This window comes from Oncorhynchus kisutch, linkage group LG14, assembly GCF_002021735.2.
Source record: "Oncorhynchus kisutch isolate 150728-3 linkage group LG14, Okis_V2, whole genome shotgun sequence".
Classification (NCBI taxonomy): domain Eukaryota; kingdom Metazoa; phylum Chordata; class Actinopteri; order Salmoniformes; family Salmonidae; genus Oncorhynchus; species Oncorhynchus kisutch.
The window spans coordinates 54,105,778-54,129,795 of NC_034187.2; the positions used below are offsets into that span (position 1 = coordinate 54,105,778).

Here is a 24,018-nt window from a genome sequence, read left to right on the forward strand (position 1 = left end):
TGTGGAACTGAAACAGTTTTGTAAAGAGGAATGGTCCAAAATTCCTCCTGACTGTTGTGCAGGTCTGATCCGCAACTACAGAAAACGTTTGGTTGACGTTATTTTTGCCAAAGGAGGGTCAACCAGTTATTAAATCCAAGGGTTCATACTTTCCCACCCTTCACTGTGAATGTTTACAAGGTGTGTTCAATAAAGACGTGAAAATGTATAATTGTTTGTGTGTTATTAGATTAAGCCGCCTGTGTTTGTCTATTATTGATGAAGATCAGATCAAATATTAAGACCAATTTATGCAGAAATCCAGGTAGTTCTAAAGGGCTCGCATACTTTATCTTCCCACTGTGTGTGTGTGTGTCCTAGACTACAGTAACCTGACTGATTGAACATATGACTAGAGGTATCACGCTTAGGATTCAGTGGCATATAAGAGAAAGGCCGGAGAGGTGTGTTTCATCTGAACTTAGATGATCAAAACTCGACCCCCTATGACTGGTATAGACACACAGAGACGACACATTAACGCAATGAAGAATCAATGTGACAACAACCATTGTGAGAAAGTGGGTGAGAGATAACAAGACCTGGTGACCACAAAGACTCTGACATGTGACTGATACTGTATGTGACAATGACTGACTGTAGTGTGTGTTGTGCATGTGTGTCGTGTGCGCTTGCAGGTTCCATTTTAGTCTCAGGTTCCATTGGGAACACTTAAGAGACACCATGTTCACTTTCCTTTCCCAGGGCGATCAAAGTAGCTTGTGTAATTGCTCAGCCTATATTAAAAGACACAAACAAACTTTGTGACAAGAGTCCTACTATAACTAACATGGTAAGAGTCATATGACGTGAAGAGAAGCAGGGAAATTTAGGGGCGATATAGTTTGATTACCTACAGTGCAATCGGAAATGATTCAGACCCCTTCCCCACATTTTACTTGGTTACAGCCATATTCTAAAATGGCTTAAATAAAAAAAAATCCTTATCAATCTACACACAATACCCCATAATGACAAAGTGAAACCGAAATAACTTATTTACATAATTATTCAGACCCTGTGCTTTGAGACTCGTAATTGAGCTCAGGTGCATCCTGCTTCCATCGATCATCCTTGAGATGTTTCCACAGTCCACCTGTGGTCAATTCAATTGATTGGACATGATTTGGAAAGGCACAAAGCTCTGCCTAGATAAAGGTCCCAACCAAGCCATGAGGTTGAAGGAATTGTGGGGAGAGCTCCGAGACAGGAATGTGTCGAGGCACAGATCTGGATAAGGATACTACAAAATATCTGCAGCATTGAAGGTCCCCAAGACCACAGTGGTCTCCATCATTTTTAAATTGAAGAAGTTTGGAACTACCAAGATTCTTCCTAGAGATGGCTCCCTGGCCAAACTGACCTATCGAGGGAGAAGGGCCTTGGTCGGGGAGGTGACCAAGAACAAGATGGTCCCTCTGACAGAGCTCCAGAGTTCCACTGTTGAGATGGGAGAACCTTCCAGAAGGACAACCATCCATCAGGCCTTTATGGTAGAGTGGCTAGACAGAAGGAACTCCTCAGTAAAAGGCATATGACAGACCGCTTGGAGTGAAGCCTGGTGGTGGCAACATCATGCTGTGGGGTTGTTTTTCAGCAGCAGGGACTGGGAGACTAGTCAGGATCGAGGGAAAGATGAACAGAGCAAAGTACAGAGAGATCCTTGATGAAAACCTGCTCCAGAGCGCTCAGGACCTCAGACTGGGGCAAAGTTTCAACTTCCAACAGGACAACGACCCTAAGACAGCCAAGACAACACAGGAGTGGCTTCGGGACAAGTCTTTGAATGTCCTTGAGTGGCCCATCCAGAGTCCGGACTTGAACCCGATCAAACATCTCTGGAGAGACGTGAAAATAGCTGTGCAGCGACGCTCCCCATCCAACCTGACAGAACTTGAGAGGATCTGCACAGAAGAACTGGAGAAACTACCAAAATACAGGTGTACCAAGCTTGTAGCGTCATACCCAAGAAGACTCAAGGCTGTAATCGCTGCCAAAGGTGTTTCAACAAAGTACTGAGAAAAGGGTCTGAATACTTGTGATATGTAAATGTGATATTACATTTGCAAAAATGTATAAAAACCTGTTTTTGCTTTGTCATTATGGAGTATTGTGGGTAGATTGATGAGGGGAAAAAAACAATTTAATCAATTTTAGAATAAGGCTGTGATGTAACAAAATGTGGAAAAAGTCGAGGGGTCTGAATACTTTTCGAATGCACTGTAGCTCCCATAGAACACAATACCATATTGGTCTACCCATGATGAGTACACCGGTTCTGTTAAGTTGTCATGGCCTGAGGAGCTATTCCCATTCTAGTAATTGTATTTCTATGAGGGAGAATGGGGTCGAGGGCACTTACCCTAGAGGAGGCGGTGGGGGTGGCGGGAGCAGAGGGCAAGGATGCGCAGCTATGTGCGCTGTGCGAGGCCGAGGAGGAGGAGCGGGTGGGCGAGGCCGTGCGGGAGCCGGGTTTGGAGCGCCGGCCTCGGGAGCGGAATGCCGCCAGGCCGTGGGAAGCACCCTCCGGAAGGATGAACTTCTCACGCAGCTCCAGGTTGGTACGGCCTCGGGCTGGAGTGAGGGAAGAAGGGGAGGGAAAGAAAGAGAGAAAGAGGAGAGAAAGACAAAAGAATGGTCAAGTCTACTCAACTATGGCTGCAGTACGTATCTAGGAACAGTACGAGGCAGAGAGTCAGTGCTTCCCCGGCGAGTCACTGCTCTCATAGTCTGTGTGGTCAAGTCAGTGCTAGGTAGAGTGGGGCGAGGGGAGGGTTGGAAATCAGAGGCAGTGAAGTGCACTTCCGGATGGGCTACTTTTAAGTGGAGGAGGGAGTGAGTGTTTTATCTGTAGTGCTTGTGGCGGTGCAGAGGAAGGCGGCAAAGCATCCTCACACAGAGGTCAGAGGTCAGTCTATGCAAACTGATAGAAAGATTCTCAGTAAGAATGGACTTTAATAGTACACTTGTATTGCTATAGCCAAACTATTAGAACAATATTTACATTTGAGTCATTTAGCAGAGCAACTTACTGTAAGTGAGTGCAGACATTTTCATACTGGTTTATATGGTTATATAGCTAGAGCACAGAGGTACGTCTGTCAGCCAAATCACAACCTCTCTTCTCTCACTGAGGGAGTCGCTCTGTTCACTCCTTTATTCTTCCCCCTTAATTCATAAACCGTGCGTTCGGTGTGAAATATGTGGGGCATGCCTGGTTATGCTCTTGGGGGAGCCCCAATACAGTACCAATGGGGACTCCCATAGACACTCATAGAAGCATTCTTAGACAAGATGGTGCAGCAGCCCCAGCACACAACACTCAAGCCCAGAAAAGCCAGCCACAGTGTGAGAGAGAGAGGGAGAGAAAGAGGGATGAGAGAGCTGCAGTTAGCATTAGCAGCAGGGCACTGGAGCCGCGGTCAGTAGCTATACCCAAGACGGGACACGCCCCTTCAGTCATCCACTAGCAACAGCAGTAAGACCAGTCAATAATAAATGGGTGCGCGCCCTGTAATTACGGTCCCCCAGCGAGCCAGGTGCACCCTCTAATTCAGTCCCCGCCCGCCATCACATAAAGAGCTGCTTCAAGCGCTATTAGAAACCCAGGCTGGCTACACCCAGGTCTTAGACGGTCTCTGTTTTTTTTAATGGGACTGGCCCATCAAACTATGCGGCCATTTTAGATCCACATGGCAACCATCACCACCAAGACCAGGGCTGGCCAAACCCTGTTTTTGAGTGGGAAGCATGACGCGGACTGGCACACAGACAAGACTTAGACATGTGTACACATACATATGCCTAAACAGACACAAACACAAGGACTAGAATGAGAGGTTGAGCTGGATGGCTAGATGGATGGTTGGACGGACAGAGTGGGAGAAATGGAGGGATGGACAGTGGAGCAATGGAAGAGAGAGGGAGTGTAGGTACCTCTGCAGCAGAAATAGCCAGGAGTGACCGTCACTGAGAGACACAAGAGACAACGTGAAATAGTGGCGTGCTCACGGTGAGATGGAAATACATAGACACACACATTCCTTCTAATTAGCTCTCGCGTACACACACACACACACACACACACCAACACGCTTGCCTCTCTCACTTCAACACAGAGGTGAACACAGAAGACAGTGGCAAAGAGAGTAAAAAAATACAGGTGACGTCCCCAAGGTTGAGGAGGTGAGCAGGAGGAAACATCAGGGACCAAAGTGACAAGTGGCTAAAACAACTTGAAAAACAAAGACACAGGTCAATGACTTGGACCTATAACCTGTGATAGGGATCCTCTTGTGCTAGCATTGGGCATGTAGCCAGAAAGGGTAGGAACGTTAGTTCAGTGTCACAGTCAGCAAAGCACAGCAAAAAAGCCCCAAAACAAAAAAAAAACAACCAGAGGAAGTGAGAGAACGGAGAAGAGGCGGAGGGGAGAAAGGGGGGAAAGACAGCGAGAGAGAAACCCAACCTATACGAGATGAAATGGTGCTACTGGAGTCGGAGCGAAGGATCTTAAGTCCAGGATGTTGCACTGGAAGGAGAGAGAAGAGGAGAGAGGGAAGAAGGGAGAGGGCAAAAGGAGAGGTAAGGGAGGGAGAGAACCGAAGATCGTGCAACACTACTTTGAAAGAAGGACCGTGTAGCAAGAGAAAGGAATGCATGTACCAAAAAACAAAGGCGGAGAAAAAGAATGAGAAAGGGAGAGATGAACGAAGAGATGGGAAAAAGAAGGGATACCAACAGAGAAAAAGAAGAGGAACCATAACAGAGGGAGAGAGAGCGATGGAGACGATTCAAGCCCGTCTTCTCAAAGAATTATCACAGAGAGGGATGAAGAGGAAAGAAGGGATGATGATGGAGAGAGAGAGAGAAAGAGAGAAAGAGAAAGAGAGAGAGAAAGAGATTGCTCTGAGGAGCACACCAGACAGACCGTAGACAGCTTTGGAAAAGACAGAACTTACATGTACTGTATTAGTCCGACTATGTCTCGTTTAAACAGTTGACCATTGTACCATATTTTGCCCCTCTCGCAGTGTATCCAGTGGCTTGCATTGTATGTGTACATACATTCTGTTTTTGTATGAACTTAGTATTTGTTTGCATGTGCGTGTGTCTGTGCATAAATAAACTCACCTCTGCAGGGGTCGTTCTTGACCAGGAACTCGTCCAGGGCCATCCAGCCCCCTCCGACCCGCACCATGACCGTACTGCGCAGGATACGCACCAACCGAAGCTGCTGCGAGTCACCAAACTAACACCGCGACGGAGAGGAGGAGAGAAAATGAAAAATGGGAGAAACAGAGGGGTTCAGTCACAAAGTATAATGATTAAGAATCCATAGCCATTATACACAGCAGCCCATACTAGTCTGAGAACAAGTGTACGCCACTCATGCAAATTATACTCCAACACCCATGCAATGATGATACCACTAAAATCACACATTTGTCAAAAGCCCAGCTTTACCCAACAATCAAAACATCTCTGAAATATTTAATTCTACCAAACACTCAACTTTGTTTCATGCAGAATGACATTTACACTTCAGAGTTACTATGGTAAACTGCTCCATCACCCAGCAAGCAGAACTCTATGAAGCAATACCAAGTCAGAACTATCTTTGATTAGCCTGGCTCCGTTTGTGCTATCTAGTCAACTCTTTGGTAATTTATGGTCATTGTGACAATGACCATAGAGTTGGGCAAGACAGCACAAAACAGATATGGGACCAAGATGAATTTATAATTACTCTTAGAACAGCATGATTTCACCAATTTCCCCAGTCCAAAGCCAATAGGATCAGGTATTATCGCCCTTATCATTATAACCCATTCCAGTTTGCCAAATCGAAGTCATTCTCAAAACTAAAACTGCAAAATCACACCAAGAGAAACACCTCAATGCCCTATGAAACCCACTTCCAAGATTCGCACCAACAGTGTAGTGCTCCATTTGATCGGTCAAACATGAAATGCATTGTCACCATGGCATTTTTTTTGTGTGGCGTCGAATTGAGGCCCCTGCATTGGTGGAGATCCAGGAAGCAGATTTCAAAGGACCGAACACGCGAGTCAACTTTACCTGGTTTCCAAGGAAGAACTACAATAAATCCAGCAGACGTGGAGGAGGAATAAACAAAGAGAAAGAAGAAGAGAAAGAGTGAAATAACATGGAGAGACAAATATTTCAAACTCAAACCTGTCATTGGATAAGACCTCATTTGGATAGAGAAATACACTGTAGCTTACTCTATGTACACATACTGTATATAATTCACTAAGACTTTTTACAATTCATATTGTAGTTACTTGTCTCCTAGCCATTAAAAACAACGATTAATTTGCCTGAAAAAGCAAAAGGATGCAGTGGAATTTGAATGACGTGGACACTATAGGTGATCTTATTTCCTATCTGTCACAGTGTGGTTAAAGTGCCACTCGAGAGCCAAAACAAGACGGAAAAGTCAATGAAGAGTGAAGCCAGACAGACAAACATACACAAGAACAGTCAAGACAGACAGAGAGGTGTGTGATGCCATGTGACAACGTGACTGGAGCTCAGTGCAGTTAGTTTATAGTGCGGTGTCTCTGGCCAGACACTGGATATCATTAACCCACGGACAATGATGATGTAGTTCACACAAAACAACAATGGTAGTAGTTGCTAATCCTGGAGCTGTGATGGCGTATAAGTGATATTTATTATGGTTATATTAGTTTGTTGGTGGGAAACACACACGGCATATCAATCCCTTAGTGCTGTGACTAGAGATATGATATGTTAAAGAGCATTGGGGTGCAAAACATACGGCTCCCACGGGCCAGATACGCACCGTGGGACGCTCTTTTTTGGTCCGCCGGTTTCTTAGAAGTTACCAATAATGTGACCACCTTGTTATAGGAGTATATGACAAAGCTTAGAGAAGCTGGCTTACAAAGCCGGTATTTCCATGGATACAGATGAGTGCTACTGTTATTGGCTAGCATTTAAATACGTGAGGAATGGAGTGACGTCATTTGTTAGTTCAACCACAGCAGTTGTTGGTGCTCAAAGAAGTAGTGACAACACAGCCAGCATCAGAACAAAAACTAATCTGTGTCCAAAATGGCAACCTATTCCCTATATAGTGCACTACTTTTGTCCAGGGCCCTGGTCAAAAGTAGCGCACCATGGTCAAAAGTAGTGCACTATATAGGGAATAGGGTGCCATTTTCAGACGCAGCCCTAGACGCACCATGACTGCAAATGCAACAACTTCAAAAAAACACGCATTCTTAACATTACCAAGATTCACTCTGTCAAGTAACATCTGAAAACTGTATTTCGCTAAGTAGAAGCTGTCTAAGCTATTTCTTTAAACAATAATACGCCCACAGCACTGTAGCCTCAGGTGGAACTCACCTTGTAATTACTCTGGCCCATCTGCATTTAAAAATACAATATCTCATACCTAATACTAAGTCATAGTACGCAGACAGAATATATAATAACGTGTTTATTAATGTTGGTAAATGTACACAGCCACTGGCTGAGGAGGACTTACTCTGTACTTGTTCTCTCCTATCTGCTCCACCTGGAACCGCTTGGCACATTTACACTGTGCCACCTGTCTGGTCACCTGCACAGAGTGAGAAAGAGGGAAAGTCACAAGGCTGGCTCCATTAACCTCCAATTTAGGAGTTGCTATTGGACTGGACAAGTCAAAGGCCCAGCTTTGTTGTTCAAAATAAATGTCATTTTTAATATCTGGGTATATACAGGTGTGTGTGTGTTCCTCACCTCGTCTTCTATCTTGTCAGCGTCGGTGGTGGGCCGGTAGGCATCCTTGTTGGGGTGCAGCGCCGCCACAAACTCGTAGTAGTCGATGTAACCGTCTCGGTCCTGGTCAAAGATGTCTGCCACCGCCGTCATCTCCAACCTGCTGGTGGGGAACTCTGCACAGCACAACCAACAGTCAGAAAAAGATGTAGGACTTGTGACCAAGATGTAGGACTTCTGACCAAGATGTAGGACTTCTGAGCAAGATGTAGGCCTTATGACCAAGATGTAGGACTTGACTACAGTTTAAGTTGGAGCAGGCTATGGGCAAAGAACAGCGCTAACGATGCTAGCTCTGAAGAACATACTTGAGGCCAGGATGCCGTCAATGAACTCCTGGCGAGTGATCTTTCCGTCCTGGTCCTTGTCGATGCGTCTGAAGAAGTCCATGACGCGAGACTTCTTGTGGTTCATCCAGCGCATGTACTTCTTCCTCCACACGTCAAAGTCAAAGTTGGCAAACTCTTTCAGCTGGGGACAAAGACAACGAACATCAATGTGAGACAAATGAGGAAGAGCAATATACTTAGAGTAAATCATGTGTCTGTTTTGACAAGACACCATACAGGAGAAAAAAACAGGTCTGAAACTCGCGGTCTCCAAGCCCTCTATGGCTCTAATAGGGGAGATCAAGGGACGCTACAATACAGTACCTCTTCAAGCCTGTCGAGGGCGTCGTTGAGCTTCCGTTGGCGGTCGAGGGCAAGCAGCCACACCTGCTGCCACCTTGAGCATAGCTGAGTCAAGCGGGGGTTGCCCCCGGCGACTTGCATCGCCGCCTGTTGTTGATGCTGTTGTTGCTGCTGGTTTTTACCTGTAGGGCGAGGAGCGAGAGGTGTCATGATTACGGTGCATTACATGGGTTTAAATGTTGAGGACACCTGTTGGAACGTTTGACCATATTTTGGTGACTTTTATTGTCTTTCTCCATCAGTGAAGTCTGTCAGGATGGATTGTGAATGTTTGGGGGTTAGGCACCCACTGTATATCTTCGCTTATGCATTTCTAGGTCGATATGTATTCATATGTATTTAGTATAATATAATATCCATGCATCTCTGGGAGGTAAAATAAGGTAACACACGAGCTCCTCTCCTCTCAGCTAGGCTGCTAGGGGGCTCTGCTGGTTTCCTCTTGTAAGTCTTGGTCACTTTGTCCACGTCAGGCTGCTTCCGGGTCATCTCCTCCATAAACACCTGGGAACAATAGATTGACGTGAGACACAGCCAGTCAGAAAGAGTGATAATTATAACAGCGACTAAGCCACTGAGGGTTTGAGAAAAGTAGGCTCCTCACACCTGGTGTTCTGTTATGAGTGTTTTGAGCTGAGGGATGTCCTGTGGAAGGGTCTCTCCGTCACGCTGGACTAGGGTGGTCTCTGCCCACTGCAGCCATGACAACAGCTCCTCCAATAGCGTGGCGTTGTTGAGTAGCTCTGTCAGAGCAGTCTCCAGACGCTGCTCGTGCTGTTTGGCCCATGTGAGGACCTGCAGAAGCCAAATGCACCAATTAATGGGTGAAATACTAAATATTTTAAACAATTTCCATGACTCTCTGGCCCAGCAGGACCGTAAAATATTTACCCCCCCCCTCTTATCTCTCTATTCATCCCACTCCCCTTCTCCAGCCCACCTACCTCTTCAAAGCGGGAGCGGACGATGGTAATCCAGTGTTTGATGGTGGTGATGCAGTCGGCGTGGCACGTGGTGAGGATGGCCTCGCCCTGGCCCGCGGCCCGGTTCACGTCGGTCCTCTTCTCCTCCACCGTGGCCATGAAGTTCCGGTGGGTGTGGAGCAGCGTCTGCAGAGTCTCCGCCTCCTCAGGCAGCACGCCGCGGAACCGCAGCGTCTGCTCTGCCTCGGACAGCCACTCCAGCAGCAGCTGCACCTCCGTGCGGAACTCCTCCGCCTGAGAGAGACGGGTGGCAGAGGGATCATTAGAAGGAACGAGAAAAAGGTTTTCAGTTTTATTGAGATTCTGCGGTCCAAAAATGATATTTTCTAACTTCCAAGTATTGTGTTAATACATAAAAACTAAAATGACACAGCCACTTGCAACTGACCTGTTTGAGGGCCTGCTGAAGACGGGTCTGCTTGGTGACAGACAGGGCACAGACTGTGTCCCAGCGGTTGCTGAGCTCTTGCAGTTGAACCTTGACCCAGGCGGTGTCGTCGCGGCCCGTCTCCATCAGTTCTCTGGCTGAGCGCTTCAGGGCGTGAACACTAGTTGTCCTCTTTCCCAACTCCTTCTGGAAGGCCTGAGGAGACAAAACCAAACAGTGGTCAAACAACATGGAAACAATGTTAACCTAAACACAGAGCAGGGCGATCAAATATTATGAATGAATATATACTGAATTAGTCCTCAATAGAAAAAATATATAGTTATGTTTGAGAAATAAGTATTCAAATTTAGTGATGCTTGGGCAATGCTGCGCTGGGCAAATAAATGAATGGCTTTTTTTTTGTGTGTTAAATTTGACCCTGTTTTCTCCCCAATTTATTGGTATCCAATTGTTTAATAGCTACTATCTTGTCTCATCGCTACAACTCCTGTACGGGCTCGGGAGAGACGAAGGTTGAAAGTCATGCGTCCAAGCCGCACTGCTTCTTAACACAGCGCCATCCAACCCGGAAGCCAGCCGCACCAAAGTGTCGGAGGAAACACCGTGCACCTGGCGACCTGGTTAGCGTGCACTGCGCCCGGCCCGCCACAGGAGTCACTGGTGCGCGATGAGACAAGGATATCCCTACCGGCCAACCCCTCCCTAACCCTGACGACGCTAGGCCAATTGTGCGTCGCCCTACAGACCTCCCGGTCGCGGCCGGTTATGACAGAGCCTGGGCGCGAACCCAGAGTCTCTGGTATGAATTACTTTTTTAACCAATGGTAACCAATAGTCTAACATTGCGGTTTCATAAATAAATAAATACCTTGTGTGAGTCCATGAGGTTGGAGACTAGGTCCAGGTCTCCGTGGACTGGCAGGTCTTCAGCCAGCTGGGGTTCTACACGGTACAGCCAGTCCACCAGGGCCTGCAGGGCCTCAGCAAACTGACCAGAGAACAGCAGGGCCTCCTCTAGCTTGTGTTGCCTTGATGAGAGACAGAGGGAAAGGTCAGTTGTCACATTACATTGAAATTGTATCTATCGTTATTTTAACTTTTCTTTTATGGCCCAGTATTCTATATGGCAGCGCCCTAGAGAGCTACTGAGTTTGCAGGCTGTTGTTCTAGCACTGCTTTAACACGCTTGTTTCAAATAAATAATAATAGTGGGGTTCAATCAGGACCAGAATTAGTTGAAAACCCTACCATAATATTCATTGTAATAAAGCAATTGGCATGGAGTTTTCTCCTCACCTCTCAACACTCTTCCCACAGACGGTGTCCCACTTGTCCCTGACCTCCCCCAGTAGGTGGTCTAGTTTCTGGGTGTCTTCGGGCAGCGTGGTCTTGTCCCTCATGGCCTTACCAGATCTCACTGTGGTGTCATACACCGGCTGCTTAGAGCCCAGCGCCTTCTGAAACTCCTTGGGGGGGGGGGGGGGTATTTAGTTAAGGATACCAGAATAGAGGGTCTACACAATGCAGCTTAACCGTATATTGTGTTCGTTGTGTGAGAACCGCTCAGAATCCTATTATTTCCATGCAAGACCCACACAGTGAGACTCCTAATGTACCTTGTGTTTGGTCAGTTGTACTTTGATCTTGTCTGGCTCGTTGGAGATCTCCAGCTCAGAGTCTAGCCGGTTCTCAGCCTCCTCCAGCCAGTCTGACAGTTTCCTCCAAGCCTCATGAAACTAGAGGGAGGGAGATAGAAACTGGTTGACTACCTCTAATTGATTTGCAGGGTGATTTCTGAAACAAAATGGCTGCCGTGTAGCATCCATTTGGTGAAGGGTAAAGTGACTTGCGAACATATGGAGAAAGCATTTCAAACCCTCTCTCATACCTGCTTGGCCCTCTTGCGGGCTTCGTCGAGGTGTCTGCCGCGGTCCAGGGACCTCTGCACCAGCTTGTCCCAACGGGCCTGTACACTCAGCAGAAGGTTCTTGATCAGAACCACATCCTGCTTCAGACTGGCGAAACGCAGCTGAGAGCCGGCCTTCTCCAGAGCCAAAACCTGCTCCCTGTGGGTGTTCACCTCATTCACAAACACCTAGGGGGGGAACAGAGATCGACAGAGAGCGCGTTAGTCGTATAACTCCCTCGTGACAGCCTTAACATTACATTGATTCGCTCATTTGGTTCTGGGTGCTATGATTTCAGCTGTATATGCACATGCTCATCAGCACATACCAGCTAACAAAACAGAAGGGAGTGTAGGAAGGGAAGGGTGGAAGGGAAATGTATTAAGTCTGCAAAATGTCTGATGAATATGATGAGTCAACTTAACTGCAATACTACATTTGAATATATTTATGTGAATTACAGTTAAGTATATTCTATCCTTTTTTCCCATTTTAATGTTACTCCCTTTTTCTCCCCAATTTTGTGATATCCAATAACGATCCTGCCTCATCGCTGCAACTCACCAACGGGCTCGGGCGAGGCGAAGGTCGAGTCACGCGTCCTCCAAAACATGACCAGCAAAACCGTGCTTCTTAACAAGCAGGCAGCAAGCTGCACCAATGTGTCGGAAGAAATGTTCTGCAGCCTGCATGAGCCTGGCCCACCACAAGGAGTCGCTAGAGCGCAATGAGCCAAGTAAAGCCCCTCCGGCCAAACCCTCCCCTAACCTGGACAACGCTGGGCCAATTGTTCCCAACCTATGGGACTCCCGGTCACGGCCGGTTGTGACACCGCCTGGGATCAAACCCGGGTCTGTAGTGACGCATCAAGCACTGAGATGCAGTGCCTTAGACCGCTGCGCCGCTCGGGAAACATGTATTCTATCCTTGTACTCACCAATATAGTATAGCACAGCATAGGATCTCTAAACTTCTATGGTGCCGAAATTGCCCACCTTGTGTTCGTCTATCTGGAAGAGGACGGTGTCCAGGATGAGGGAGGGGGCCTGAGCCATGTTGAGGGTCTGCTCAGCCTGGGTCAGCCAGTTGATGGTGTCCTGGAGGGAGGACTGGAACCCTGTGGCCAGTGACACCGCTTCGTCCAGCTTCGCCTAGGGTGGGGGGGGTGGAGGTCAGTGAAATGGTTGATGGTAATATTGAAAATCGCTCCTGCAACAATACACTTCCTATGTAAAACAGGGTTTTTCTTATCTGTGGAAATCTATAATGTATACATTTGATTAGGTACCTAATTGCATACATATACATATACAAATACACATGCTCTTACTTATAGCCCTTCATTCATGTCTCAGAACAGAAGCTTCTTCTCTTACCCTGCGGTCATCCATCTTGGTGTTTAGGTTGGCCCACTTGTTCTGCAGCAGGGCCAAGTTCTGTTGTGTCTGGGTCGTGCCAGCCCCGGGGCCACCCTCCTCCCCCCCGCGGGACAGCAACATGGACTCCCCCGCGTCCAGCAGCCGGTTGTACTGCTCAGCGCGCTGGGCCAACTGGATCTGAAGCTCCTATAGAGAGACAGATGTTTTCAAAGGGTTGAATGAATGAACAATGAATAACCTTGATAATGAATGGTAAACATGTGGCCATGGTTTGGAATGAGGAATTTCGATACTTTGAGGAGCCACCCAATAACAACAGGTGTTCGCTAGTTATGCATTGTGCATGTCTAACACACCCGTTACACATGGGTAAAAACAACATGTATACAGATTAGATAGTAGACAGTGACTCATATCTACTGTAGTGTATGTATGGAACAGGGTGCAGCATCACAACATCTATCTCCTTTACCGTGTGTTGTCTTCATCACATATCTAGTGTATGTGTGGGCAACGTATCCCCAGTATTACCAGGTGCTGCTGCAGCTGCTCCCGGGCCGTCTCAGGCAGACCACCTGTGGGTTTGGCTGCAGACAGCTGGCTCTCTGTCCTCCTCAGCCACTGCAGGAACTCTTCCAGCTCACCATGGAAACCCTCCGCCTGGGGAACCAGGGAGGAGGAAGTGAGAGAGGGAACAAGAGGGGAAGTCATGAGTTGCAAGTTAATGGCAGTGCTTCAATCATTTGCCCCGTGGTTTTAGCTTTGTTAAGATTAGGTACCGTTTTTAAACCTTTACTTAACTGTGAAATAACCTATTTGCTAGTGCAATGTGATAATCATTTTCGTACAAGATGGGAACTCATAATATAGAAATAGAATTACAGGAAGGGGTAAGAAGAAATGGTGTCATTCCTTCATTTCGCTAAGCTCAGTGAAACAGTAACCAGGGCCTCTCTTCTAAGCCCAGTCCGCCTCGATCCTTCCTACCTTGTGCAATGCGGCCTCCAGTAGTTTCTGCCGGTCCTGGGTCTTGAGTAGCAGGTTCTCCCAGCCGCGGTTGAGGTGGTCCAGCTGGCCGCGGAGGTGGTTGGCCTCCTCCCCGGGACTGGACTCCAGCAGCTCAGCCCCCGCCGCGTTCACTGTCTCCACCGTGGAGCGATGGGACAACACGTCGTTCCTCAGCACCTGAAAGAGAGAGAGAGTTGGAGGGAGGGTGTGTTGGTTACACCACTCCAATGCAATAATTGATGTGACGCAAGCGTTCTGGCTCAAAACGGCTTCCACGCATAATCTATAAGGGAAAATAAGAGAAGTGAGGGTGATATGGAGGAGAGATGAGAGGTAGGCTAATAAGACCGATTTCCCGATGGAGAACCTTCATTGAGAGGGCTTTTTAGCCCAGGATTGGCTTAATGTGGGTCTGGGAAACTGGTCATCTAGAAATGAAGGCGTAAAGAAAAAAACAGAGGATAAGTAAGAGTGTGGGAGGCATAGACGTAGAGAGGTAGACGTACGTGGTGTCGGGCCAGTTCTATCTCGATGGCCTTGGGGTCAGAGTTGATGGGTCTCTGTGTGTCCAGGGTGGCGTGGGTGTGACTCAGCCAGGACTGCAGCTCAGACAAGGCATGCTGGAACTGACCTAGAGCCAGGAGAGCCCCTTCCAACTTATGCTGTAGGAAACAGAATAGGGAAAACAGTGGTTATTCCAAAACCATGTTGGATTGTATTGCATTGCAAGGTGTAATATAATGTACATATCTGAGGTATCAATGTATTTTAATATCATCACAACAACTTGTAATGGTAGAATCTATTATGTGTGTGTAACCATAAAAAATAGAATCCATATTTCTATGTCTTCAACTGACAAACTTGATTTGTAAAATATTGGGTTCACTACAACAGCGTGGCACTACTAGCCAACAGTGAGTCTGACTTCCAGAGGACTGGAGTTCTGAAGGTATTCTTTTAGACAGGGGTCTGGAGAGCTACTGTAGCTACTGCCCCTACTGTAAAATAGTTAGGGAGTCACTGGGTAAAACAGGCCAATGCATAGTTTGTGTACCTGTCTGTGAATGATCTTGTCCCCCAGGTTGTCCCAGAGGTGTCGGAGCTCCGTGAGGGGCTCCTGGATCATGTCTCTGTCGTTCTGGTCCGAGACCTTCTTGAGCAACAGCTCCCCCTGGTGGCACAGCTTCTCCATGTCTATCTGCTGCTGGTACACCTCCACCTTGTAGTGCTGCTCACAGGAGAGGAGAGGAGTCAGGCCTGCACTAGCAGTTCACTTATCATTAAAGTGATAATTCACTTTTATGACCAAGAGAGTTTTTTTAAGTACAATAATTATTATAAATATTTGGAGGATGATAAAAACATATATTGGAATATATTAAGTATACTATTTATATCGAAGCTACGTGACAAAAATCAATTATGATTCAAACCTTGAGCTCTTCAATCTGCTGTTTGACAGTTCCCAGATCAGTGCCCACAGTGGACATGTCACAGAGCTTGATCACTGTGTTGTCCAGGTAGTCAAACATGCCCTGCAACACACATACATACACACAAGAGACAAATGAGTCAATCTAACTTCTGAAAACTATAATGCCGATCTATGTCTAGATACTTATAAATGCCTCTACTTCACGACATGATACATTTCTAAGCATCTACTTTCTGAAATAACCAGTGCAATAAATACCTAATTATTTACTTCAAATGATTTAATTCTCATACACACTGAGCTAAAAGACTGATGCATTCTGGGACACTGACCTGCAATGCATCCTGGTACTGCACAGAAGCAGCCATGGCCTCCTCCAACCTCTCCATCCTCTCTCTCCACGTCCGGTCCAGGCCTTCCCAGGCGACATTCATCTGAGAAACGGACACAGAGAAGAGAGGAAAGATGGAACATATCGCAATACAAATACATAGAACAGAGAACGTAGACACAAGAAAGACAACGCACTGAGTCCATTAATGATTATGTTCTCGATTGGTTTGATCCTGTCTTAAGTCTTGAAGTTTTCATCCTGTACTCCTCCTCACCTCGTCAATGGTCTTCTTGACCTCAGGCTTCTCTGTTTCTCCGCAGGCGAAGATGAGTTCAGCCCCAAGGGTTCGTACAAACTCCAGCTCCTCCCTCAGCCCATCTGTCTCGGCCTTGATGGCCTTAGAGAGACACAGAATTCATATTTGGACAAATCAGACAACCCAACAGTAGTCACAATCATCAGTAACTACCTCTGCACATTTGCTCCCCTTCCTACCGCTGAGCTAACTACAGTACAAATACATTGCAAGCTATACAGGCCGTTACATACAGTGAAAGTCGGAACTTTACATACACTTAGGTTGGAGTCATTAAAACTTGTTTTTCAACCACTCCACAAATTTCTTGTTAACAAACTACAGTTTTGGCAAGTCAGTTAGGACATCTACTTTGTGCATGACAAGTAATTTTTCCAACAATTGTTTACAGAGATTATTTCACTGTTTCACAATTCCAGTGGGTCAGAAGTTTACATACACTAAGTTGACTGTGCCTTTAAATAGCTTGGAAAATTCCAGAAAATGATGTCATGGCTTTAGAAGCTACTGATAGGCTATTTGACATCACTTGAGTCAATTGGAGGCCTACCTTCAAACTCAGTGCCTCTTTGCTTGACATCATGGTAAAATCAAAAGAAATCAGCCAAGACCTCAGAAAAACAATTGTAGACCTCAACAAGTCTGGTTCATCCTTGGGAGCAATTTCCAAACACCTGAAGGTATTACGTTCATCTGTACAAACAATAATACGCAAGTATAAACACCATGGAACCATGCAGCCGTCATACCACTCAGGAAGGAGACGGGTTCTGTCTCCTAGAGATGAACGTACTTTGGTGCGAAAAGTGCAAATGAATCCCAGTACAACAGCAAAAGACCTTGTGAAGATGTTGGAGGAAACGGGTACAAAAGTATCTATATCCACAGTAAAACGAGTCCTATATCGACACAACCTAAAAGGCCACTCAGCAAGGAAGAAGCCACTGCTCCAAAACCACCATAAAAAACAGACTACGATTTGCATGGGGACAAAGCTTGTACTTTTTGGAGAAATGTCCTCTGGTCTGATGAAACAAAAATAGAACTCTTTGTCCATAATGACCATCGTTATCTTTGGAGGAAAAAGGGGGAGGCTTGTAAGCAGAAGAACACCATCCCAACCGTGAAGCACGGGGGTGGCAGCATCATGTTGTGGGGGTGCTTTGCTGCAGGAGGGACTGGTGCACTTCACAAAATAGATGGCATCATGAGGTAGGAAAATTATGTGGATATATTGAAGCAACATTTCAAGACATCAGTCAGGAAGTTAAAGGTTTGTCGCAAATGGGTCATCCAAATGGACAATGACCCCAAGCATACTTCCAAAGTTGTGGCAAAATGGCTTAAGGACAACAAAGTCAAGGTATTGGAGTGGCCATCACAGAGCCCTGACCTCAATCCTATAGAAAATTTGTGGGCAGAACTGAAAAAGCGTGTGCGAGCAAGGAGGCCTACAAACCTGAATCAGTTACACCAGCTCTGTCAGGAGGAATGGGCCAAAATTCATGCAACTTATTGTGGCAAGCTTGTGGAAGGCTACCTGAAACGTTTGACCCAAGTTAAACAATTTAAAGGCAATGCTACCAAATACTAATTGAGCGTATGTAAACTTCTGACCCACTGGGAATGTGATGAAAGAAATAAAAGCTGAAATAAATCACTCTCTCTCTATTATTCAGACATTTCACATTCTTAAAATAAAGTGGTGATCCTAACTGACCAAAGACAGGGATTGTTTACTAGGATTAAATGTCAGGAATTGTGAAAAACTGATTTTAAATGTATTTGGCTAAGGTGTATGTAAACTTCCGACTTGAACTGTAGCTACTAACATGCTGGCACCATCCCTTCATATGTCTCCTCTTTATCTTCACAACTAATTCATATCTATTCTTTTTCTTACCCCCTCTCTCTTAGTGTGTTATTTGGTCCCATATTCATACCAAAGAAGACTATTCCTCCACATTTTAGCGTCTGCATATCTTGCTATGCTTTCCTTGTATTTTCCATAGTGTTGCTACAAACATGCGCTATGCATCCAGATCTTTTTCTCCACCTTTTCCCTGTCTTTCAATAACCATCATCCTCCTCTCTCTCAGTAACCCTCCATCCACCTCTCTCAGTAACCCTCCATCCACCTCTCCACACGTACCTCTACCCTCCTCTCTCTCAGTAACCCTCCATCCCCCTCTCCACACGTACCTCTACCCTCCTCTCTCTCAGTAACCTTCCATCCCCCTCTCCACACATACCTCTACCCTCCTCTCTCTCAGTAACCCTCCATCCCCCTCTCCACACATACCTCTACCCTCCTCTCTCTCAGTAACCCTCCATCCCCCTCTCCACACGTACCTCTACCCTCCTCTCTCAGTAACCCTCCATCCCCCTCTCCACACATACCTCTACCCTCCTCTCAGTAACCCTCCATCCCCCTCTCCACACATACCCCTAACCTCCTCTCTCAGTAACCCTCCATCCCCCTCTCCACACATACCTCCACCCTCCTCTCTCTCAGTAACCCTCCATCCTCCTCTCCACACGTACCTCTAACCTCCTCTCTCTCAGTAACCCTCCATCCCCCTCTCCACACATACCTCTACCCTCCTCTCTCTGTAACCCACACGTACCTCTACCCTCCTCTCTCTCAGTAACCCTCCATCCCCCTCTCAACACGTACCTCAGCCGCCTCTATCTGCTGTTTGATGAGTGAGGGGTCCACCCCGGGGTCCTCCAGCTCCTTGACGATGTCCTGCGAGTCACGGAGCGTGCTCAGTAGCGCTGCCATGTCGGCCCAGAACTTCCCAGCCAGGTCCAAGACGTCCGTCAGCTTCCCTTCCCGTTCCTCAGCCCTCTGCCGGATCTCATCCCACAGGGAGCGCAGACGGAGGAGACGGGAATGTACGGCTGGGAGGGGGAAAGAGGGGGATGGGAGAGTTAGGAATGAATCTGGAAGTGTGGTGTTATTTGAAAGGACAATTGTCACGATTTGCTATTAGCTATGTAAAAATGGATGGAATTTTATGTAATAACAAGTTATTATTAATTAGTATTATTAAGTCCTGAACTTAACCATAACAAATAGCAAATGTACTTGCTTATCATTTCTGATGTTATTGCTGCTTTTGTCCCTTCTAGCATGGCCGTCTAGTGACAACATCAACAGTGGAGTCTTTTACAGAACCAGTCAGTGGGCTACATTTCCACTGCACAGAGCAGTCATTCATTGTTATAAAGTGATGTACTGAGACATTTTGGCGGGGGATGGCAGTGTCGCCATGTGTGCTGGGAGTCCTCAAAAGTTCTTAACTGTTTGTAAATCTCCGCCTGTTTCTGGGTGTCTGTATTTAAAATAAACTTTGGTTGAATACAAAAATGAGACGAATCAGGTTTGGCAGTGGGATCATTGTAATACACTGGGAGTGTGTGCATGTATTGTTTCCGCCCCTCTCCCTACACGGAGGTCCTGTGTATGAGTCATTGTCTCCATCTAGGGGTGGTTATGTGTGTGTAACTTTTAACAAGGTGTGCCTTGTTAAAAGTTATTTTGTGGAATTTCTTTCCTTCTTAATGCATTTGAGCCAATCAGTTGTGTTGTGACAAGGTAGGGGTGTTATACAGAAGACAGCCCTATTTGGTAAAAGACCAAGTCCATATTATGGCAAGAACAGCTCAAATAATCAAAGAGGAATGACAGTCCAGCATTACTTTAAGACATGAAGGTCAGTAAATACGGAAAGTGCAGTCGCAAAAACCATCAAGCGCTATGATGAAACTGGCTCTCATGAGGACCGCCACAGGAAGGGAAGACCCAGAGTTACCTCTGCTGCAGAGGATAAGTTCATTAGAGTTACCAGCCTCAGAAATTGCAGCCCAAATAAATGCTTCACACTGTTCAAGTAACAGACACATCTCAACATCAACTTTTTGGAGGAGACTGTGTGAATCAGGCCTTCATGGTTGAATTGCTGCAAAGAAACCACTACTAAAGGACCCCAATAAGAGACTTCCTTGGGCCAAGAAACACAAGCAATTAGACCGGTGGAAATGTGTCCTCTGGTCTGGAGTCCAAATTGGAGATTTTTGGTTCCAACTGCAGTGTCTGTGAGACGGGGTGTGAGTGAACGGATGATCTCTGCATGTGTATTTTACACCTTAAAGCATGGAGGAGGTGTTATGGTGCTTTGCTGGTGACACTGACAATTATTTATTTAGATTTCAAGACACACTTAACCAGCATGGCTACCACAGCATTCTGCAGCGATACGCCATCCCATCTGGTTTGGGCTTAGTGGGACTATCATTTGTTTTTCAACAGGACAATGACCCAACACACCTCCAGGATGTGTCAGGGCTATTTGACCAAGAAGGAGAGTGATGGAGTGCTGCATCAGATGACCTGGCCTCCACAATCCCCCGACCTCAACCAAATTGAGATGGTTTGGGATTAGTCAGACCACGGAGTGAAGGAAAAGCAGCCAACAAGTGCCCAGCATATGTGGGAACTCCTTTAAGACTGTTGGAAAAGCATTCCACGTGAAGCAGGTTGAGAGAATGCCAAGAGTGTGCAAAGCTGTAATCAAGGCAAAAGGTGTCTATTTGAAGAATCTCAAATATATTTTGATTTGTTTAACACTTTTTTGGTTACTACATGATTCCATATGTGTTATTTCATAGTTTTGATGTCTTCACTATTATTCAACAACTTAGAAAATAGTAAAAATAAAGAAAAACACAGAAATTAGTTGGTGTGTCCAAACTTTTGACTGGTAGTGTATGTGGGTGTGTTTGTGTTCATCTGTGTGTGTGTTTATAAGTGTGTATATGTAAGTGTACCTATGTGTGTGTGTTTCAGGCCCTTACCTTCAGCGGCAGGATCGTCGTGGGCTGCTCTACTGATGAGCTCCTCGCCACGGGCACACAGGGCAGAGAAGGAGGGCAGCAGTTTGTCCAGCTCCAGCCCGGTAGCCTTGTGCTCAGCCAGCTGCTCTCGGATCTTATCTGCCTCCGCCGCCACGGGAGAAGGGGAACGGAGGCGCTGCACAGCCCCTTCCAGGGTCTCCAATAGGGGGTCCATCTTGTCATGGAACTGGGGGGGTGTTAGGAAGAGAAGGTGGGTTGCGTGACTAATAGCTGCTTTTATGCTCGATCCAGCAATGCTGTCCAGAGGCTCTGTATGGAGGGTGTGACGCAAATGTAGAGCCTCCGGAGCGCCATACGACGATGCCACCCAATTTCTGTAACAATTCCACCCAATTTCTGTAACATGATTGGTCGGTGGGAGGTCCTGTATTAACACAAACTCACTTCCTTCACAGCGGCTCTTCAAAGTGCAATGATGTATGAACGGCCTGTCTTCTACAGAGACCGTGTGGCAGTAAATGCTGTACAGCCACTGTTGACGACGGATTGCCCATGCAGAGCCTTTTAAGGCTTTCATTCTTATTATTATACATACTTATACAGTGGGGCAAAAAAATATTTAGTCAGTCACCAATTGTGCAAGTTCTCCCACTTAAAAAGATGAGAGAGACCTGTAATTTTCATCATAGCTACACTTCAACTATGACAGACAAAATTAGAAAAAATTTGCAAAATATGGTGGAAAATGAGTATTTGGTCAATAACAAAAGTTTATCTCAATACTTTGTTATATACCCTTTGTTGACAATGACAGAGGTCAAACATTTTCTGTAAGTCTTCACAAGGTTTTCACACACTGTTGCTGGTATTTTGGCCCATTCCTCCATGCAGATCTCCTCTAGAGCAGTGATGTTTTGGGGCTGTTGCTGGGCAACACAGACTTTCATCTCCCTCCAAAGATTTTCTATGGGGTTGAGATCTGGAGACTGGCTAGGCCACTCCAGGACCTTGAAATGCTTCTTACGAAGCCACTCCTTCGTTGCCCGGGCGGTGTGTTTGGGATCATTGTCATGCTGAAAGACCCAGCCACGTTTCATCTTCAATGCCCTTGCTGATGGAAGGAGGTTTTCACTCAATCTCACGATACATGGCCCCATTCTTTCCTTTACACGGATCAGTCGTCCTGGTCCCTTTGCAGAGAAACAGCCCCAAAGCATGATGTTTCCACCCCCATGCTTCACAGTAGGTATGGTGTTCTTTGGATGCAACTCAGCATTCTTTGTCCTCCAAACACGACCAGTTGAGTTTTTATCAAAAAGTTATATTTTGGTTTCATCTGACCATATGACATTCTCCCAATATTCTTCTGGATCATCCAAATGCTCTCTAGCAAACTTCAGACGGGCCTGGACATGTACTGGCTTAAGCAGGGGGACACGTCTGGCACTGCAGGATTTGAGTCCCTGGCGGCGTAGTGTGTTACTGATGGTAGGCTTTGTTACTTTGGTCCCAGCTCTCTGCAGGTCATTCACTAGGTCCCCCCGTGTGGTTCTGGGATTTTTTTGCTCACCGTTCTTGTGATCATTTTGACCCCACGGGGTGAGATCTTGCGTGGAGCCCCAGATCGAGGGAGATTATCAGTGGTCTTGTATGTCTTCCATTTCCTAATAATTGCTCCCACAGTTGATTTCTTCAAACCAAGCTGCTTACCTATTGCAGATTCAGTCTTCCCAGTCTGGTGCAGGTCTACAATTTTGTTTCTGGTGTCCTTTGACAGCTCTTTGGTCTTGGCCATAGTGGAGTTTGGAGTGTGACTGTTTGAGGTTGTGGACAGGTGTCTTTTATACTGATAACAAGTTCAAACAGGTGCCATTAATACAGGTAACGAGTGGAGGACAGAGGAGCCTCTTAAAGAAGAAGTTACAGGTCTGTGAGAGCCAGAAATCTTGCAAATAAATTCATAAAAAATCCTACAATGTGATTTTTTTCCTTCTCATTTTGTCTGTCATAGTTGAAGTGTACCTATGATGAAAATTACAGGCCTCTCATCTTTTTAAGTGGGAGAACTTGCACAATTGGTGGCTGACTAAATACTTTTTTGCCCCACTGTATGTATTCGGAGGGGACATTTTGACAGTGCGAAAATGCAGAGATCCTTCCCGAAAAATACCACGTAAATTTTGGATACTTGGAGGGTCATGTGATTCAAGATGTGGGAGTACTATAGATATATTTACTAGACATGAATAAAGTTTACTTCGTTAGGAATACTGGGCAAACTTTCAAAATCAGCACAAACTATTACCACAGCCTCACTAAGTGGTGCGTGATGAAGATGATATGGTAGTCTTTGGTAAATAACTGCATTTGAGCAATGTCAAAACGGGCAACATGGACTGGAACAGAGAAGAGGACAAGCCTAAAGCTACTAAAAAGGACAGGAATTGCCAATTTACAAAAATATCAAAAACACACTAACTGAGAAAGAAGAGAGACATTGGACAAAGTATACTTGGGAGGTATAGCGGGTTGTCTCAGCCTAGACACAAGGTTCACGCAGGAAGGAACTCTAATAACTAAGTCACGTTGTGATCGGTTGGCATCAGTAAACACAGTACAGGTCAGTCAGTGGTCTTACCTCTACCAGCTGGGTGATTGCAGTGAGTAGTGACGACGGATGGAGGAAATTGTGGGTGAACACACACAGCACATCCACAATGGGTGAGAGGCGGGATGGAGGGATGGATGGAGCAAACCAGGGAGGGAGGGATGGGGGAGTGCGAGGAGAGGGGGAAATGTCAGGCACAAGGGAAGTGGTAGAGAGGTATGGAGGTTGGTCGTTTAGGAGGAATG

At 46.2% G+C, this 24,018-nt stretch overlaps 1 protein-coding gene across 27 annotated transcripts in view; it reads right to left on the minus strand.

Annotated features, from left to right (window-relative positions):
• The window catches only part of LOC109903635 (microtubule-actin cross-linking factor 1), a 250,345-nt gene that overhangs the window by 6,534 nt on the left and 219,793 nt on the right, over positions 1-24,018 (minus strand). For 11 of the 27 annotated variants that reach the window (XM_031789328.1, XM_031789329.1, XM_031789332.1 and 8 more), the window contains 29 exons: positions 23,804-23,812; positions 21,166-21,391; positions 18,983-19,209; positions 16,264-16,386; positions 15,988-16,089; positions 15,654-15,755; positions 15,275-15,448; positions 14,724-14,879; positions 14,197-14,394; positions 13,741-13,869; positions 13,207-13,395; positions 12,826-12,981; positions 11,812-12,018; positions 11,540-11,659; positions 11,220-11,389; positions 10,792-10,951; positions 9,921-10,115; positions 9,494-9,766; positions 9,156-9,344; positions 8,942-9,053; positions 8,511-8,671; positions 8,166-8,328; positions 7,819-7,973; positions 7,583-7,657; positions 6,121-6,138; positions 5,173-5,290; positions 4,508-4,570; positions 3,976-4,008; positions 2,402-2,613 (listed from right to left, as the gene is read on the minus strand). In XM_031789328.1, coding sequence (XP_031645188.1) covers positions 2,402-2,613; positions 3,976-4,008; positions 4,508-4,570; positions 5,173-5,290; positions 6,121-6,138; positions 7,583-7,657; positions 7,819-7,973; positions 8,166-8,328; positions 8,511-8,671; positions 8,942-9,053; positions 9,156-9,344; positions 9,494-9,766; positions 9,921-10,115; positions 10,792-10,951; positions 11,220-11,389; positions 11,540-11,659; positions 11,812-12,018; positions 12,826-12,981; positions 13,207-13,395; positions 13,741-13,869; positions 14,197-14,394; positions 14,724-14,879; positions 15,275-15,448; positions 15,654-15,755; positions 15,988-16,089; positions 16,264-16,386; positions 18,983-19,209; positions 21,166-21,391; positions 23,804-23,812 — 4,215 coding nt within the window. The other 16 variants (XM_031789327.1, XM_031789314.1, XM_031789324.1 and 13 more) reach the window with 9 other exon arrangements.